We start from the raw sequence: 19,625 nt of genomic DNA, 5'->3' as shown, positions 1-19,625 counted from the left end.
TTTTTTTTTCCACAAAAGCTAAGAATTCTTCAATTTGCTCTCTTCCAAGGTCTGGCTCGGTCCCAACTTTTTCTTTTAAGCTGTGATCCAACCAATTGCAATATCCTTTAAAAATGAAAGGGTAACAGGTTAAGACATTCAAGAAAGTTGATGAGTTGCCAGAAAATGCTCAGCAGTGACCTTTGTACAGTGCCACAAACTGACAATAGCCCTAACGTGGAGTCTCCCTCCATCCTTTCATCCATAGGCAATAAAAGTAAGAAGAAAGCAGGTCATGGGAGATTTAACAAAAGAGAAGGAGGAAGGATTATTTTTGATGTTCAAAATCTGCAACTGCCCTTTCAATTTTTTTTTTCAAATAGCACCAGTTTCAGAAAGGAAACTTTCCCTTCATTTCACCCACTCCCTCCCAGGAAGGGATTTGAAGTTGTCTTCTCTACCTGAAAAGGAGGCCAACTTCTCAAGTGAAAAAAAACACCCCTCATATTCAACTCTAAGTAATATGTAGGTACACACATTCCCAACATGGATGTGAAGAATCAAAGAACTACAGTTCTTAATCGAAGTCCAATTTTTCTTTAAAATACAAAGAGATATTTTAAGGCTTGATACATTTCTATGATCCCCACCCCTCCCCATTAAGTTGTGGATAATTACTCTTCTTCAGAGTAATATAATTTAAATTAAAATAAATAATAAAAATATAATAAATAATAAAATAATTAGTTTAGTTTTTTTTTTAAATTTTGAGGTTCTGGATCTAAAAGCAGAATAGGATTATTACAGAGCAGCTGGCAATCAAAAGATGTAGCTGGCCAGCTAGTGCACACCTGTAATCCCAATGGCTTGGGAGTCTGAGGCAGGAGGATCACAAGTTTGAGGTCAGCCTCAGCAATTTAGCAAGGCCCTAAGCAACTTGGTGAGACCCTGTCTCAAAAATTTAGAAATTAATAAAAGAGGGCTGGGGATGTGGCTCAGTGGTTGAGGGCCTCTGAGTTAAATCCCCAGTACAAAAAAAAAATGATGTAACTGTAGTATGCATGGTTTAAGCAAAACAAAATACAAACAGAAAACCAACAGCCCAACAAAGTCAGGGTGATCAGCAATATTTTTATGTGACTTTTATGTTAGCCTTATCTCTTTTGCATAGTGTTCTGGACTGCGGATCTGGACTAAGATATGGTTAAATTCAGTATTCAAATCCCACCATCTTGCAGAAAAGGCAAATTGAATAGGGCATGGAAAGATTGAACTGCTCCTATTGTTTATGCTGTCCTAACCAAGGGCCCAGCTATTAGGTGAGATCACTACCCACCATTCCAAAATGTGGTTGCAGGTGAGGAGATTCAAAGCAGCTTTGGAAACACTTTGCTAAACACTTTGAAGAAAAGCCAACACACTAATTTGGCTCCAGAGAAAAAGGGAGCCTGAACCCTTAGCTAACATTGGTCACCTCTTTTCTCTAAGGCCAGATCAAAGCCAGCAGTCCAGTGGCAGAGCAAGTGTGGAGTTATTTCATCAAAATGGTCCCCAGAATACCTGGCCATCTTTTCTTTTCCACAGGAAAGGTGTATCTTCATGCATTTTGGCAGGACTGAGTCCTCTGGGTTGAATATCTCAGAGCTCTTCTGATTTATTTACAAAAAGTCTTATGCAAGGTGATCAGTAGATAGTGTTTCATTCCTCATGTGAGACCATCCCCAGCCCCGGCTTCCTGGGAGGGAGTGGGTAAAATGAAGGGAACTTTCCCTTTTGGAAATTGTACCATTTTTTTTTAAATTGTAAAAGCAGTGGCAGATTTGGGACTTCAAAAATAATCTTTTTTCCTTCTCTGTTGTTACTGCTGTGGCTTCCATTCTCCCTATTTTTATTTCATATGGTTGAAAGGATGGAAGGGGACTCTGTGTTTAGAGCTACTGGTGATTTGTGGCACCATAGAAAGGCCACCCCTGAGTATTTTCTGACAGCTCATCACCATATCAGTCACAGCTTATAGTCAGGTGGCTAGATTACATAAATAATCTAAATCCCAGGAGGAAAAGACTTCAACAGAAAAGTACTTCCTGACACTGGGGTAATCAGACCTGGTCATTTCCAATTCATGCAGGGTATATACTCTAAAAGTCTCAATTAGTTATGTTGCCTGTTAAGAACGTAGAATGAGTCTTTCTATAGAAAAAAATAGAAGCTCACAGATGCCTTGTAGAAGAATCAAGAGCCATATCCAATAGTCAATTCTTTTAGATCCCAGTCCCAGCCCAGGGATTCAGGAAATTTCTTCCCTTAGCACAGAGAAGGAATGTTCTGTGCTACTTTACCAAGCAGAGTACCTCGCTCCTAACCACTGGGACCTTCTTAAGGTATCTGCAGAAAAGATAAACCCTCCTGACCAATTTTATTCTCCCATCTTGAACTAGAGCATCACATATGGCCCTGCTAGAGCCTAAGGATCTGAGGCTAAAGTTCAGTTTAGGAACAATGATCACTCATAAGAAAAGCACATTCAGGTTAAACTCATCCTATATCATGATCATTATCAACGAAGGAAGTTTAATTCTAGCATGATTGATTACTTTTAACCCCCTGTCCTCCCCATTTACACTTTGGGGGAGAATGGAGAGAAATGCCTCAAATTTTAAGGTAGCTTTAAGGAAAATAAAAACAGATTAAACATCATAACTAAGTGCATCCTATTATTAACAGGATATGGTTAATTTATAAACTACATTTAGTACATCACAAATCCTGAATCAGTTGGTTATTAAAGCCTATTTTTATTTCAGGCTACCCATAGGACCTCGTCAAGGGGCAAATTTTTATAGTTAGCCTTCAGTGTTGGCTCAGGCAACATACTGGAAGTTGTTTAGACCCTTCAGTAGTTATTAACTTCTTGAGTAAGAAAGGAAGTATTGCTGTAAGATTGCTTTTGGGGACTATGCAGCCTCAGAGCACTACTGTAACTCTGAGAAGCTTGGGTAGATTTAGAGATGGTTAGACATGCATAGAGCTGTAAAGCCTCTAAACCAATCCATTCATTTTGTAGGTAAGGAAGACAAATGACTTGTTCAAGATCACACAGCCAAAGATGGGAGGGCAGGACTCAGAGCTCGAGGACCTTCAGTTGAGCCTTCCTTTCATTCAATTGGGCAATAGTTAAATGCTCTGTAGGTTTCTGAATGCAGTGCAATTATTATTCAATATTTCTGAGGAATGAGTGTAAAATACTGGGACTTAGCACTTTAACAACTAGCACTGTGTATGGGAGAGAAACAGGAAGATGCAGGTAAATGGGAGTTTGGATAACAACAGAGAGCTTCCTTTGGATTTCCTGACAGTGTCTGAAAGCCAGGATTTTAGGTTTGGTCAGGCTCAAGGTCAAGTCCTCCCACTGCATCCCTCCCCAGACAGTGAAACTATTCAAGTCAAGGACACACACACAGGTGGGGCCACTTGATTGTTGGCTCAGTCCCTCCAAATTATTTCTTTTCCCAGAACTTTGTTTGAGTACCCTTATCTTCCCCAGGATTGTGATTTATTGCCTCTGGCTATATTCCTCCTTTTCTTTTGCTTTTCCCATCTCTGTTCTTCCTCCATCACCCTCCCACCCCATCCCCCACCCCCACTGCTGAGCTTGGCCACAGCTGGCTAGTCAAGCAGGTTGGGAGAAGGCAGAGCCCAATCACAGACTGGAGGTCTATTGTTTAATCACAAGGGTGTTTTCTTCTCTTTCCTGAGGTAGCATCATGGGGGCAGCCATTTCCTCCCACTGTAGAATCCATGCAGTGCAATGAAAAGGGCAGGAGCTGCTCTCTCCCCAATGACCTTGTGGCTGCCCATCCTTGGAGATCCCTGGGGTTGGTAGGCTGGGGGCCTGGCAGCTTTTCCAGTCAGAACACTGCCTCTGGGTCAGCCTAGGATTGACTTCTTGGCTGCCACTCATGTGCTGTCAAATAGAAATAATATTAAAAACCATTCATTGAGCACACGGGATGCTTTATAAAATCCAAAATGCTGTTTACAGTTTATAAATTAAGTGCCTTGGGAAGAAGCATCTGACTTGTTCTCCAAGGCATCTAGTTGACTAGATCCCATTGGAATTCTTTGGGTTCCTGGGAAGGGGCTACTTAGCACTTCATACTCTCTGAATTAGACCTAGAGTTTCTTGCTTTTCCAATTGTTGTGTGAAGTGTTAGCTAGTGGCAAGATTTCTTTCACAGTTACACATCTTTGATTTTTTTTTTTTTTGGCAATTTCTTTGAGAGAGGCTCTGGGTTCTGCAATCTTTATCTTATTCATGCTCGTACCATGATTTAAAAAAATTACAGTAAATAACAAATAATTCTGTCTGATTCATGGGCTCCATTCCAAAGTTGTTATATTTTATCTGCTTTTCTTGATCCTTTTAGAAATGATGCAATGAATGTCAATATGAATTAGATGTAAAAGATATGAATTAGATATCAATGTATCCCAAAAAATTACCCAGGAAAACACAGGCCAATATTCTGCTTGTAGCTGCAGTGAGCTAGAAGAGGGATTTAGGATAGGACCTATTCTTTCCCCTGACCCCTGATCTTTTTCTAATTTTTTAAAAATTTATTTATATGTGGTGCTGAGGATCGAACCCAGTTTCTCACACATGCTAGGCAAGTCCTCTACCACTGAGCTATAATCCCAGTCCTCTAAATTTTTATTTATTTATTTATTGTTATTTTTTTGTTGATCCTAGGGTTGCTACCACTGAGCTACATCCTCAGTGCTACCACTGAGCTACATCCCCTCTTTTTTTTTTTTTTTTTGATACCAGCTATTGAACCCAGGGGTACTTTACCACTGAGACACATCCCCAACCCCATTTTGTATTTTATTTAGAGACAGGGTCTCAGTGAGTTGCTTAGGGCCTCACTAAATTGCTGAGGCTGGCTTTGAACTCGTGATCCTCCTGCCTCAGCTTCCCAAGCTGCTGGGATTATAGGCGTGTACCATCCTGCCCCAGCACCAGCCCTTTTGTATTTTTTTAAAATTTGAGGCAAGTCTCACTAAGTTACTGAGGCTGGTCTTGAACTTATGATCCTCCTGCCTCAGTCTCCTGAGTAGCTGGAATTATAGGTGTGCACCACAGCGTCTGGCTTTTTTTTTTTTTTGGTGCTGGGGATTGAACCCAGGGCTTTGGCATGTGCTACACCACCAGACCCCCTGACCTTTGTCTCTTAGAGCAAAAGGAGACACTTAATAAGTGCTCGATGAATATGTGTTAAATAAATATTTGTTGAAAGAAGTCACAGAAGGGAACACCTGCTTATGTTAATAGTGAAAACAGCCCAGGGAAAAATTTGGATACTGAAGCACCACCCTCCTTTGCCTGGCAAGCAGGACAAGAATAAGGCCATTCTTGGCACATGCCACTTGTCTTAGCCTGTTGCTGGAATCACTTGTGTGAAACCAGTACTTACTCTCTGCCAGGCAGAAGGTCAGCCCAAGAGTGAGCTGATCTGTGGGCACAACACCATCTCTCACCCAGGAGGCTGTGATATTATTTCGCTGAGGATGACAGGTGGGGGAATCTGGGCACCAGTTGTTCTTTTCCACTGGTATTGTTTGGAGGGTAGCTCCAAAGTCGGGCACGCCAGCCTACGTGCCTCTCCTGCCGGCAGAGGCTCCACATTGGAGCTATTAGAATGCGGGCTCTGTACATAGGCCAAGTCCATGTCTCAGAGACCATACCCAGAGCACAGAGCAGCCACAAGGCTCCTAAGTGCAGAAAAAGAGTTGTTTTCCCATTCAATCCACTATTGGCCAGGCCAAGGTTCTAAGTCTTGATTGGCAGCATTTGATTTGGGGGCACATGGCTTTAAAGGAAAAGTAATTTAGTTTTGAGAAAATGATAGACTCTTCTACAAGGCAGAGAAACCCCTAGGCTGTCAGAAAGTGAAGATTCCAGTGGTATGATTTTCCCCTTTGTGAGCTCTCCTCTGCCTCTGCCCTCTGCACATTCTTGCCCAGGCACTCCCTCACCAACCCAATGTCAAGACAAGTTGACTTAACAGTGCCCTTTTCTTGAACTTTATCTTAATTTCTTCTTCAACACAACCGTGTTGGTTCATTCAATTTGAACGTTTAAGTGAAAAAAAAAAAAAAAAACAGTGTTATGCTGTGAAAATCTTATCTTACTTTGTATTTTGAGAGCGGCTCTGTGGACTCTGTGGTATATTCACATTGCGTGCATTCTTATTTCTGCATTTAATATAAAAACTGAACAAAAGTTTCACGCTTTGTGGGTGTACTAAAATGAAAAATCTGTCAATACTAGGAATCAAGCAACATTTCCTGCTACTCTTTTATTCTTTATTACTCATCCTGATTTGTCTTACCACCTGTAAAAAGAAAACCAGTTAATAAGGTGACATTGCCTGTAGCATTAACTATCCCTTTATTGGTATAAACTTCATAATATTTGCTTGCTAAAGTGTTTTGTTCACTTCAGAAAAAAAAAAAAACTGTGCTTGCAATTCAAGTAGTTGCTACTAGGTGGCAGTAGTATACAAGAACTAAATTAAATTGAATGAGACTAGTCTATCTTCCCATATTTATAAGAAGTAAAATATAATATTGTCAAAACACTCAAACTAGCATAAACATTAAACATTTATCAACTGAGTTACCAGTTTTAGACTGAGTTTTTAACAGAGAACATTCCTTTTTAAAAGAAATTTTGAATAGGGAATACATTTATAAGTTCTAAAACCTAAAAATACAAAAAGCTATAGAGTGACAAGTTTTTCTCCCATGCCTGTCCCTTAATTCTCACAGGTAATTAATTTTATTAGTTTCTTGGGTATCCTTTTAGAGTTTCTCTATGTAAATACAGTTATATATTCTTATCCCACTTGATTTTAACACAAAGCAGTACATAGAGTTTCTGCATCCTTCTTTGTGGAGTTGCCTAGTATTACATTGTATGAATATTACATAATTAACATGTCTATTAATGAATATTTTATGCTGTTTCCAATTTTATGCTATTGCAACCATATATTTGTTGATTTCACATGTAGTATAATTCATAGAAATGGACTTGCTGGGTCTAAATTATATACTTTGCATTTCAAAAAGATATTGCCAAATTGGCCTCTACAGAGTTTGTGCCAGTTTATACTGTACTGTCTCCAAAATGGGCCTGTTTTCATATAGCTTGCCAATAGGGTGCAAGACCAGACTTTGGAATCTTTGTAAATCTGATTGGTTGAACAGAGTATTTCCAAATATTTAAATTTTCATTTCTCCTAAACGCGTGGCAGTGTTTAAGGGCCCTTTATGTTTCCTTTCCTGCGGAGAGAATGGAAATGCCAACAAACACAGCCATTCATACACATATATAGAGATTTGTTAATGGTGTTGTTGCTTGGCTTTGCCATCATGCTGTATGTGTTTTTCTTTAATTTGCTCTAAATTGCCACCACTTCATAGCTATGGGTTCATAGCTCATTTCATATGCTTATTTCGTACCTTCTAGCCATGGCTCTGAAGAGAAGTTGCTGGCAAATGGGGAGGGAGGGCCAAGGCTGGAATGTCTGCTTTTCCCTTCATCCTTTTGCCACTGATTCCCAGGGGAAATATCCCTAGACTGGAGTGGTGAAAGGAGAAATCGAATCAATTCTCTTTCTGAGACTAATTAAGGCTTCAAAGAGACAGATAACCACTTGGGATAATTTAGTCATATTGAAACTCAGGAAATAGTAATAATATTGCATCCTCTGAACATGGACCCCAAGAAAGTTCTGGCTTTTTGAGCTGAAGTCTTGGTGAGTTTCAGGGTCATGTATATAGGAAAACCTAGCCCAGCCAGCTGTTAAGAAAACAACAACAAAAAATGCTCCTTAAAATTTGTTACTTACACATATTAATTGTATATATTAATGGGATTCAGTGTGATATTTCATACATTCATACAGTGTGTACTGATCAAATTCAATCGCCCTTCCAAAAAAAAAAAAAAAATGCTCTTCTGCGTCCTTGGCTGATTTGCAACTTTGGACACAAGTTTGCTCCATTTTTAATGAAATGTTACCATTAGTATGCACATAAAGAAAAGGGAAGCAAGCTTATATGAAAATGGGGTCTCCTCATACCTTCTGCATATGTAAATGGTGGTAGTTGAACCCATAGCTATGAAGAGGTGGCAATTTAGAGCAGAAGGGGACAATAGATGCCATCTCTGTCAATTCCCCTACACTACAGATGAGGAAATGGGCTGGGAGAGTTGAAGTCAGCTATACAATATGCCCAGCAGTTGCAATGATTTGAGTCTAGGTGGGTTTCCTTCTTAGTGGTTGCTGCCTTTTCTACAGAACTTCTTTGAAACGCATGTACTCAGACTTTGCCATTGTGGGGTTGTGCTGCTCTGAAGCAGCCCTATCTCACACACCTTTTCCCACTTAAGATTCTGTGCTCCATAGTTGCAAGACAGATAATTGCAGTAAGGTGGTTCTGAGGTCACTTTATTAGGGCAAAACGAATTGGCTTATACCCACTTGAATTTCCCATCTTGATCATGTCAATACTTTCCTCTGTTTATTCAGACCAGCCATGAGTAGGTAGGAAATTAAAATAAAAAGTTGTACTATGAACAGGACAATTGAAGTTTGATCTGAAATACCTTTGAGAAGTTTTTCTGAAGCTTTGGTTTGGGTTGTAGTATTAGCACCACCCCCCCAATCCAATTTTCGTAAATGTTTGCAAATATTTTTGGTACTTTCTGTCTTCTGGTGTAATAAAAAGCATCAGTGTGGGCCATGTAGGGGGGTGTTGTGAGGTGATTTGGAGAGCTTTGTGGACCCCAGTACTTTGACCAAAAGCTATGGTTAAAAGAACAAAGAAAATTTCAGGAAAATTGGTATAGCATAATCCCACTTTAATGCTAAGTCTCTGCTCCGATGACCACCTTCCTTTTCAAATTACACCATGGGCTCAAGCTACAAAGGCTCTGCAGAAATGTGTGACTCCGTTGGGAAATACACATGTGTTGCCTTAGCCACACTGGAGGCCATTGAGCATAATGTGTATTTCAGATGTAGTTTGCCAGTGACGCTGGGTGGCATGGGGCTTAGAGCAAAAACAGGATGAGCCTGGAGCACAGAAATGGAAAATTAGGTGGGTGGGTGGGTATGGACTTGGAAATGGAAAACATGCTCCCAAGGGACATGGCCCACGTTCATTAGTGCTGACCTACCTCCCCTCCAGCCCCGTAAGCTGATGTTGATACCAAAGCTTCCTGGGGAACTGCCTAGACCCTCCCACTCCTGCCAATGAAAAATAAAGATGAGAATGTCCAATTTAGTTATCCTGTGGCCAGAACCACATATTTAATCTTTATTATGAGTTCAAATTATTCTTGCCCCTAGAAACATGGACTCTAGCAATTCAAGTCAACATGTACTTCCATTAAACCATCATGCCCACCTCCAAATAGTTATAAATATGTAGCATAAGCACTGGGGGGAAGGAAGTGGAAGGAATGACAGTTTATGCTAATAACACTCTAGAAACCAATATTCTCCACCCAAAATGGCATGGAAAAAATTCTGCCTAATACCTCCTAGGTTCCATTAATATTTCTGGGTAAATATTTCTGGGGAAAATAATACCTATTTTCATTCCAGCTGTGCAGCAGATACTATGATGATGGATTCCAAGTGCAAAGAGTAAGACAAAACTCCGGCATACAAAGGACAATGACAACCATAAAGCTTCAGCCAGATCCTGCCCTTGCCTTGAAAGGAACTGGATCCTAGGACGCGAAGGCATTGCCAATTTTTTGTCCTCTGCCTCCCTCTGCTGTTCTTCTGGAGAAGTTTTCCCTCACAACAATGAGAAATCATGTTCTAGCTGCATCTTTTTCTATGCTCTCCCTGCTGGCGATAATGGGAGATACAGACAGCAAGACAGACAGCTCATTCATGATGGATTCAGACCCTCGACGCTGTATGAGGCACCACTATGTTGATTCTATCAGTCACCCATTGTACAAGTGTAGCTCAAAGGTAAGATCAACGTCTCTGGGAATATAGCACCATGCTCCCCCCCCAAAAAAGAAAGAAAGAAACCCCAAAAAAGGGAAGCCATATTTCTTTGTCAGGGGATGGAGAACTAGAGTCATAGTCCAAACCTAGGGCTTGTGGGAGGATTCTTTTTGAAGATTTTCCATGATGCATTGCACTTTTATCAGCCCAATCAAGCACGTGTACACCATGGATGGTTGTCTTTGTCCCTGCCTGTGAAATTCATGAGCAATAGTGTCCTTGTTCAAGAAAGGAAAATGGATCCTGCAAATTATTGTAACTCCTTCTACCTCTGATAAAGAGAAAGGGGATGCAACATATGGCTGAATAGTAGAACATATTTCTCAGAGGGCTCTTCAGGGAGTTTCCTGGTAAAATAGTAACTGTCTCTGTGGTCTGAGCCTTTTTCTCCATGTGCCATGTTGATGTTAAAATTATTTCAAAAGATAATATGGTGATTTCATAGTTGATCATTTTATATTGGTTATCCAAATCATTCTTGTTTGGAATAGGTGGCATGTTTTTCGCAGAGGCAACTGCCTCAGTGTTGAGACAAGGTGTGAGAAGGAAGATCATGCTTAAAAGACCACCAAGAATGGCCAGCCACATGGGCCACCCAGAAGGCAGGCACACTGGAGGGTGGAATGGACTCCAAATGAGAGTTCTCATGACTGTCACTGCCCCCAGTCACATGAATGAAATTTGTCCACACTTGGTAAATAAGAATTTGTTTAGCCCAACCCCAGAGATTGTCAGTTAGTCCTGAGACTAAAACCACTTAAGCATTCTCATATGGCAAGTATTTTTTAAATTGAAAGTATAATTAAGAATTTTTTTATAATATCAACCAGGAGAATTGAGACCATATAAGTCAATCTCTCCACCCTCTATTTAAAAACATCATGACTTCAGTCTGCTTTTAAATTTTCCATAACTTCCATGATTATAGCCCAATGAAGATGATTTGTTTTAGTTTTGGGGGATCAAAATTTGACTTAAATCACTTTAACCATTATATTAATAAGACCTATGACTGTGGAGGAAAATAGAAATTTTCCGTTTAAGAAAAATGTCCTGGCTCTTATTTGTACTAAAACTAAAAAAAAAAAAATGTAGTCAATAGACAAATGTAAATTTCTGCAAGGCTAAAATCCCTTCTTAGGAAAAGGAAACTAGGGACTGGGGGTGGAGCTTAGTTCTAGTGTGAAGCCCTGGATTAGATCCCCAGCACAGCACAAAACAAACAACAACAAAAGGGAAACAAAATGAGGAGAAAAAATACAAGAAGTATTTTTACAACTATGATTGCTTAGAAATTGCAGGCCCAAGTAAGGATGACTAGAGTAATTGTTTGTTTCTCTTCTCTTTCCCATTCAGAAGCACATAGCACTAATATTTAGTATTGCTTATTCCACAGATGAATTCTCCATTGTTGAGTTATTCATAGTTGTGATTCTTTTAAAAAGAGAAAGGAATTAAAATTATTTCAAAGAAAGTGATATTGTAAAAGTAGGAAAGAACATAGAAAAGGGGCATCTGTAAAATCTCATAGAAGGGCTGGGGATGTGGCTCAGGGGTAGAGTGCTTGCCTGACGTTCATGAGGCCCTGGGTTCCATCCCCAGAACTTAAAAAAAAAAAGAAACTCAAAAATAGTCTGAAAAGTCTGGAAAGATCAGGCAAAATGCTTTAGCAACTACCACACTGACCTGAAGAAGGTCACACAAGAGACATTGTTAACTCCAACTTGCAGACCTGGAGCATGATTCATGGAAACAGACTTTATAGTCTACTGTTGTTCACCTTTGTTTTTTTTTCCCAGAATGCCACAGTAAATGACAGTGCAAAATTGTGATAATAGGAGAAATGTTTGTAATTTCATGGGAACAATCTGTTTTCAAACATCTCAAACTCTCCCAAATATAGCAATAGTTTTATGTAAATGGTGCTTATAATTATAAACCTTTCTTCGTTGGCCATAAAATATGCTTGGCAGAATATCAGCTACTCAGACCTTTTCCGGATTAGATTTTCTCTATGTATCCAGCAAGAAAATTGTTTTCATTTGGAAATATTCTATAATTCTTAACTTTTGGACTCAGGCTGATCTTCTCTCTTAATAGGTCTCATTTAATGAGATTGTTTGCCTTTAGAGACTTGGGATAAAATATTTAGCCCATGTCTAGAGAGAAGGGGCTATGGTAGGTTTTTCTTCTCTACAAATATTTTCCCTGACATCATGGCCAAGGCCATTATTTAGTAGATACTTGCCTACTGTATGATATATATATATATCTCATATAGAATGTAGGAGCCACTATTTAGAAATCCAGTCCCAATTTTTGGCCTGATGGCAATGATTACTCTACCAGCAATAATAATTAATATCCAGCAATTTTTCTACAAAAAATAAATAACAGTGAAAGTTTTTCTGGAAACTTCCAGTGTTCACCCTAGCCCTGAACTTGCACTTGGCCAGTCCCAGGATCCTGTTGCCCATATCCTAGCAATTCGGAAAAGGGCAGAGACAGAGTCAGATTAAAGAGATTGAACCACCAAGGAGAAGAGTATAGCCACAGTTTAGGATGTACCTAATGACTTTGTAAGTAGGGACACCTCCTGGGCTTGGGTACAAAAGGTCCTGGGAGTGGCAAGTTCATTTGTAGCCTTCTCAGGAGACCAGGTTAAATTCTCTAATTTACACACAAAAACTAAATTCTTAGTGAGTAAAGGCTGTTGAACAAACACACAGGAGGTCAGTGGTTAGGGGAAATGGGCTGCTAGAAAATGTTTAAGGGAATCGGTGCTTTGTTGTCAGAGTCCTTGTTCCCAATTCCAGCTTCATGGCTTGCCAGATAGGTGACTTTGGGAAGGCTAAGCCATTCTTTGATGCCCCAATTTCTTCCCATGCAAAATGGATTCATCTATTTGAGGGCAAGGGTATGTCCACATGTCAGCGAGAGTATTTGTAAAATGGCCAGCACAATGTCCAACATAGAATAGACATTGAATAAATGATATTATGATCTTGATGAAGAAGTTATAAACTAGACAGGTGTTTCCACTCACTTTTCTATTTCAGTCACCATTGAGATCTCAATAACTGTTGGGATCTCCTATAGCCTTAAAGGATTAGGAAAATGAACCTCATTGTGGTTTTCACTGGACAGAGTGTGGGGTAATAGAGCAAAGTGAATGTAAGCCACTAACCTGGGTGCTAAGAGGCAAGATAAAAGTAAAAGAGAAATAGATCCTGCTGTCTGACCTCCCTTATCAGGTGAGTGCAGGAAAGAGGGACTATGGGTGGTGGTGGTGGTGGTGGTGGGAGATGAGTTCTGGTCCTGAGCCAAGGAAGGGTTTCAGGAAGCCAGGTTAGGAAAGTGAGCTGGTAGGACAGGTCTGTGCAGACTGAGCTGAGTGAGAAGTGGGAGATGGTGGCCCCAAGTGAGGGCATGGATCCAAGGCACAGTTATCTGAACTCTTAAGGGCTATAGGAATGGGAGGTGCCCAAAAGGCAGCAAGGAAGGAGAAGGTAGAGGGTTTCGGGGACAAAGTCTATGAAAATTTCCAGAGGAAAATGGACCTGGCATGCCAAGGGCTGATCCTCAGGATCTAGAGGGAGCTGTTTGGAACCCCTCAAGTTATCTCCTATTGCTACCCAGGAAGTTTATAGTATGGTAGGAGAAATGAAGGGATTCAGGAACACAACACAATTGATCACTTGAAATATGACTTGGTTTTAAAAATGGGAACATTTATACTGAATGCCTACTATATACAGGCACTGTGGGAGGTGATGGACACAAAAAGTGGAAAGAAAGAAAGGACAGGAAGAAAGTGGAAGGAAGGAAGGAAGGAAGGAAGGAAGGAAGGAAGGGAGGGAGGGAGGAAGGAAGGAAGGGAGGAAGGGAGGGAGGGAGGGAGGGAAAAGAAGGAGAGAGAAGGAAGAAAGAAAAATAGTGAGGGGAGAGATAGTTTACACTCATAATGCTTACCAAAACAAGGGAGAGAGGAACAGAAACTCATACACAGAAGAACCTGTGCACAAAGGCCTCTTAATGCCAGTGGATTCGTGACCCTAGTGATAGTATCAGATTCCAGTTGGTGTGAGCTGTGTTTCCACTGAAACTTTCAAAGCTCCCTCTACCCCATGCTGATTTGTTCTCTGGTTGCTATTTTGTTGGTGTCCTCAGCCTGGCACAGACCCTTTGGAGGTTGAGCTGGGTCCCTGGAGATTAGCTAAACGGTCATTTATTGAGGCTGCTGGTGAAGGAAAGAATGGGAGAAGAGTCATGGGTGAATCTTATTCCCCAGGGGAAAAGGGGTACCCTATAAATAGGGGTACACAGTGTTCACTGGTGAGGAAAAAAAGACAAAATATGTTTCCTACTCAGTTGGGGTAAAATAGCCCAAATGTTGGTTTAATGTGGGACAAATGGATCTTTATTCTGATGCTAATGGGGACTCCTAGTCACTTAGAGCTTGGAAGATTTAGCTCTGCTTAAACTTGGGGATGATAATGCTGTGTCCCATGAAGCCCATAGGCAAAAAATTAGGAGGCTGGGTGTGGCTCAGTGGTAGATCACTTGCTAGCATGCCTGAGGCCCTGGGTTCCATCCCCAGGAAGGAAAATAAGAGAAAAAGAAAGAAAGAAAGGAAGGAAGGGATAGGGAGGGAAGGAGATGGAGAGAGAGAGGAAGGGAGATAGAAGGACAGAGGGAAGGAGATGCGGGGAGGAAAGGAAAGGAAGAACAAAAGAAAAAGAAAGGAAGAAAAGGAGGGAGGGGAAAGTAAAGGTAAGGAAGAAAGAAAGAGGTTAGACATGGTCAGGGCTCCCAGAGGCAGGGCAGTGTAGGTTAAAGAAGAGTGTAAGGGCTGGGGATGTGGCTCAAGCGGTAGTGCGCTCGCCTGGCATGTGTGAGGCCCAGGTTCGATCCTCAGCACCACATACAAACAAAGATGTTGTGTCCGCCGAAAACTAAAAAATAAATATTAAAATATTCTCTCTCTCTCTCTCTCTCTCTCTCTCTTAAAAAAAGAGTGTAAGTCAGCTCGTGTCTTGGGAAAACCTCATATCAGGAGGCAGGTATTACAGTGGTTTAGATAGAGAGCTTGGATTCAGATAGACCTAGCTTTGATTCCAGATCTGCCTTTTTCTAGATATGTGAGTTTGGGCAAGTAACTGAAATTCTCTAAAGCCTCAATTTGCTGATCTTCAATAGTATCACAGATAATTGTAGTATCTTTTTTTTAATTAGTTATTGACAGACCTTTATTTTTATTTATTAATTTTTATGCAGTGCTGAGAATCAAACCCAGTGCCTCATATATGCTAGGCAAACACCCTACCACTGAGCTACAACCCCAGTCCCCACTGTATTACCCTTTGTGTAGTATTGAGATAAGCATGCAATGTACTACTCATGTTGTAAGCACTCAATACTATTAGCTAAATGGTTGCTCCTAGTGATCCATCTAGAGAAGAGCCCTCAAACTTAAATAAGTCCAGATCTTGCTGTTCAAATTGTGGTTGTTGGCATAGCATTATCTCCATCAACTGGAATCTCATGAAAAATACAGAATCTCAGAATCTCTTTGAACTACTTAAGAGAAACCTATTTTGACAACAACTCAGATAATTCACATGCACATTGAGCCAGATGTTCATTAAGTGCTGAAACACAGATGAGGCATGACTGAGGCTAAAATGTGAGCTATCAGGAGTAAACACAGAAAGTAAATGGTTATCCTTCCCCTGCTAATTGATAACCATTTATGGATCTTATCTTCCAAACTCCTGCCTTGTCCCTCATCACACACGCAATAGATAGATTTCCATCTATTTTGAACTGAGATCTATATACTAAGATATCCTAGAGACAGTGTGTGTGTGTGTGTGTGTGTGTTGAGAACACCAAGGGTCCAATAATTGTTTCATGATGATGTTGTGTCACATGAAGCCTATAAGAAAAAGGAGGGGGCATTTGAATTTGGCTAAAGAGGATAGATAGATGGGCTTTCCTTAGGCTGAGCCAGGCAGCAAGGACATTCCTGGGAGAGGCAAGACAAGAGCAAAGGCCAGAGGCAGGAGAATTTGGGGCAGTTCCATGGACTCCTAAGTAATTAAGCTTGATGCAGCAGGGACAGCTGTCAGTAGGACTGAAACAGATACTTGACACCCGGGTCATGGAGGGCCTTGACTCCTGTTCAAGATTTTGAACTTGTTTTGAAGGTTAGGGGCAGCTACCCTGAAGGTGTTTATTGTATATGGTTGGGCATTCTTCTTGTGCAGAAAGTCCAAGTTCTGAGGAAGAAGGGCCAGGTCCATTGTAGGTGGCCCCAGGTCCTTTGGTGCTGTAATTCTTGTCCTTCATAGTGGGCTGGACTTGGAGCTTGGCACATTGAAAGCTTTTAGTGAAATCATAATCAGGTTAGCTCATCTGTAAATGGCCCTACACTGCTAACTTGGTCATTTTAGTATGGGCATCTAATGGCCTGATCTGTTAGGTCTATGTTTGGCTCATGTGTGTCTATACCACACATTTCCTAAGTCTGTTGGCACAGGATCACTGTATCCACCCAAAACTGGATCTCTAAAGACTCCATTTGGGGAAGGGACTTTTTTCCCCCTGATGCTAAGGATCAAACCTAGGGCCTTGCTCGTGCTAGGTAAGAATACTGACACTGAGCTAGATCCCCAACCTCAGGGAGGTGACTTTGAATAACTGCTTAATCTCCCTAAGATGATCTACATTAGAGATCAACAAATTTAACACTGCTCCAAGGTGAAATGCAAAACAGACATGGGGAGAAGGAGCCAGAAAAGATCTTAGATATCTCTTTCCTCTCTCCCCTTCTCTAATTAGAGAAATGGGGGTAGACACTAGGGACTGGCCCATATACTATAGACCTATGACATAATCTCCCAAAACCTGTTTTAGATCATGTTTATTTTGCCTATCAGTATGAAAAAGAAAGCATAATAGAATTAAAAGCTTTAATAAAATCCAAACAGATTACAGCTGCCATTTTCTATCTGCCTATATGATCTTTCAGAAAAAATAAATCAGTTGCTCTAATCCAACTTATTCTTTCCCAAGCCCTACTTTTTCTTCTTCTTCTTCTACTATCTCATATTTCCTTTGTAGTTGCTAAGTGATTGTTCAATTTACCCCCAGCATCTTCTCAGATAATGATATTAATGATCTATAATTATCAGAAGTCATCTTTTCTTTCTTTTGGAAAGATAGGCTAACCATTCCTTTCTTTTAATCTTTGAGTTTTAATTATGCCCTATAGGATGATGTCAGAGGTAATAGCTGGTATCTTCAATCCCTGAAATATCCAAAACATCATAAGGTAAATGTCAAAAGGTTTCATGCATATATATGTATTCTTTGATCTTTTGTTTGAACAGTTCCACTTTTATGATCTTGCTATTGGTTCTGGAATTACAGGACAACTTGCTTGAAATTCACCAAGCAAGACTCTGCCACATAAACATGGGTGTTGACATCTGCCCCCTCCCCCCATTATTAGGGATCTAACCCAGCACCTCTGCATGCAAGTCTTCTACCATTAAGCTATGCCTCCGGCTCTGATGTGTTGATTTTGTTTTTAGAGTTTACCAGATGATTTTATTATGCAACCAGGAATGAGACCCATGGGTCTATCTAGCAGCAATTGGCAAGCAGTGTTAGGGCTTTTCAAAGGATGCTGTGGCACCTGACTGAGGGTAACCATCTCTTCTCATTTCCCCAGATGGTGCTCCTGGCCAGGTGTGAGGGGCACTGCAGCCAGGCATCACGCTCTGAGCCCTTGGTGTCCTTCAGCACTGTCCTCAAGCAGCCTTTCCGTTCTTCCTGTCACTGCTGCCGGCCCCAGACCTCGAAGCTGAAGGCTCTGCGGCTGCGCTGTTCCGGGGGCATGCGACTCACCGCCACCTACCGGTACATCCTCTCCTGTCACTGCGAGGAATGTAGCTCCTGAGACCTGCTGCGAGTGGCTGGGACAACCACAGAGGCAGTTCAAACATCCAGGAGAGGACTGGCAAGAAAAGAGTTAAGGCAAATAAAGATGCAGTCATTCCCAGGGGATTCTGCATATTCTAGTAATAAAGACTCAATGCGCTTCTTGACAGACAGCTACTCTGGGAACTTGTTTTCAGTTCTCATCTTCTTTCCCTGGTACATTTTCTTTTGGTTCCTTTTCAGATTCAGGCACTTCCCCTCTTGGCTCTAAATGCTGTTTGGTTTTCCAGCAATTCTGCATTAGTGGGAAAAAGTGGGGCCCCGTGCAAGAGTGTGTCAGGCTGTCACTGTTTGGTACATATTAGGGAAGAATTTGCTTTGGAAGGCAGGAAAGCTCAACTCTTCCTAGGACATCTTTCATTATATATTTTCTTAAATCTTGTCATTATGATCCAAGGTTGCCATGGCCACTAAAAGTTACCAATTTCAAATTCCAGACGCCAAGCATGTGGATATGTTTAGCAAGGTTTACTCACAGACAGCTAACTGACATTAAAATAACTAACAAACGGATTCTGTCATGTGATGCTGGGACTCTTGACAGCTCTAATTATTATTCAGAAGCAACTTTGGGGAGGTAAAGGTGGCATAAAAATTTGTCACTTTAAGGCTCTTGCGGATAAATTATGATAAAATTTTGTAAGGGAGCAAACTTTTAAAGACTTGCACAGATATGGATCCTGCACTGACTTTGGAAAAGGCATATATGTACTAGTGGCATGGAGAAGGCACTGTACTCATGCATGCAAATTAGACAACCAAGTCTGAATCTATTTGTGGGTGTGCTATAGCTTTAACCATGTTGCGGGCATCATTCTTTAACGTCCACTTGTCCATGTGAGACTGGTTGCCATAATGGTGGCCTGGCTCATCTTCTGAACATTTGGTTTGAATATATTTTGGTCATTGAGGCTCAAATTTTGAGTTATCCCCATGTTTTGAAATAAAAAGAGAATACTTTCAAAAATTTGGCTGTGTAAGTATTGTTTTTCTTGTTTCTTTCTCTTCAATGTTGTACGGTGATGTGGATTGTAAGATTCATATAGCTGGTGCTTGGACATATCCTATAATATGGAAGGAAGGTCCAAAAAAGAGGGAGATGTGATTCCAGAATGAATGGTGGACACAGTTTTAAAACATCAGAGTATTAAGGATGTGAGGGCTTAAGAAATTTGGCTAGTGTCAAAATTTAGCCTGATGAAGGAAGACAAAATCTGGTGCATTCTGGCATCCTTAGATGCTATGGAGAGAAACAGAGAAGCCACCTTCTTTTTAATCTCAGAAGGTAATAAGTATCTCTAAGTGATTTTAAAGAGTGAGCAGGAGGACACAAACAATAGTTTCTATGCCATTGACAATCCAGTGCTCTGAATGCAATATTACTACTGAGCATTACAAGAATACTCATAATTCTAGCATAGTGCTATGTCCACTCTAGGTATCTCAATACTGACCCAGACTTGGCAACTTGGTTTCTAAGACAACCTTGATGACATGCTGTCCTGGTTAACCAGAGATGACAGTGCTTCCCACTGTTAG

At 40.8% G+C, this 19,625-nt stretch overlaps 1 protein-coding gene across 1 annotated transcript in view; it reads left to right on the top strand.

Annotated features, from left to right (window-relative positions):
• Positions 1 to 19,043, top strand: part of LOC107144369 (norrin cystine knot growth factor NDP) — a 24,057-nt gene extending 5,014 nt beyond the window's left edge. The window contains exons 2-3 of the mRNA XM_015488176.2: positions 9,660 to 10,040; positions 17,818 to 19,043. Of these exons, the coding sequence (XP_015343662.1) occupies positions 9,867 to 10,040; positions 17,818 to 18,045 (402 nt within the window). The 5' untranslated portion in view covers positions 9,660 to 9,866 and the 3' untranslated portion in view covers positions 18,046 to 19,043. The remainder of the gene's footprint in view (positions 1 to 9,659; positions 10,041 to 17,817) is intronic.
• Positions 19,044 to 19,625: the final 582 nt, after the last annotated feature.

Source organism: Marmota marmota, unplaced genomic scaffold (assembly GCF_001458135.2).
Source record: "Marmota marmota marmota unplaced genomic scaffold, marMar, whole genome shotgun sequence".
NCBI classification, from domain to species: Eukaryota; Metazoa; Chordata; class Mammalia; order Rodentia; family Sciuridae; genus Marmota; species Marmota marmota.
This window is presented reverse-complemented; position numbering and strand designations above follow the sequence as displayed.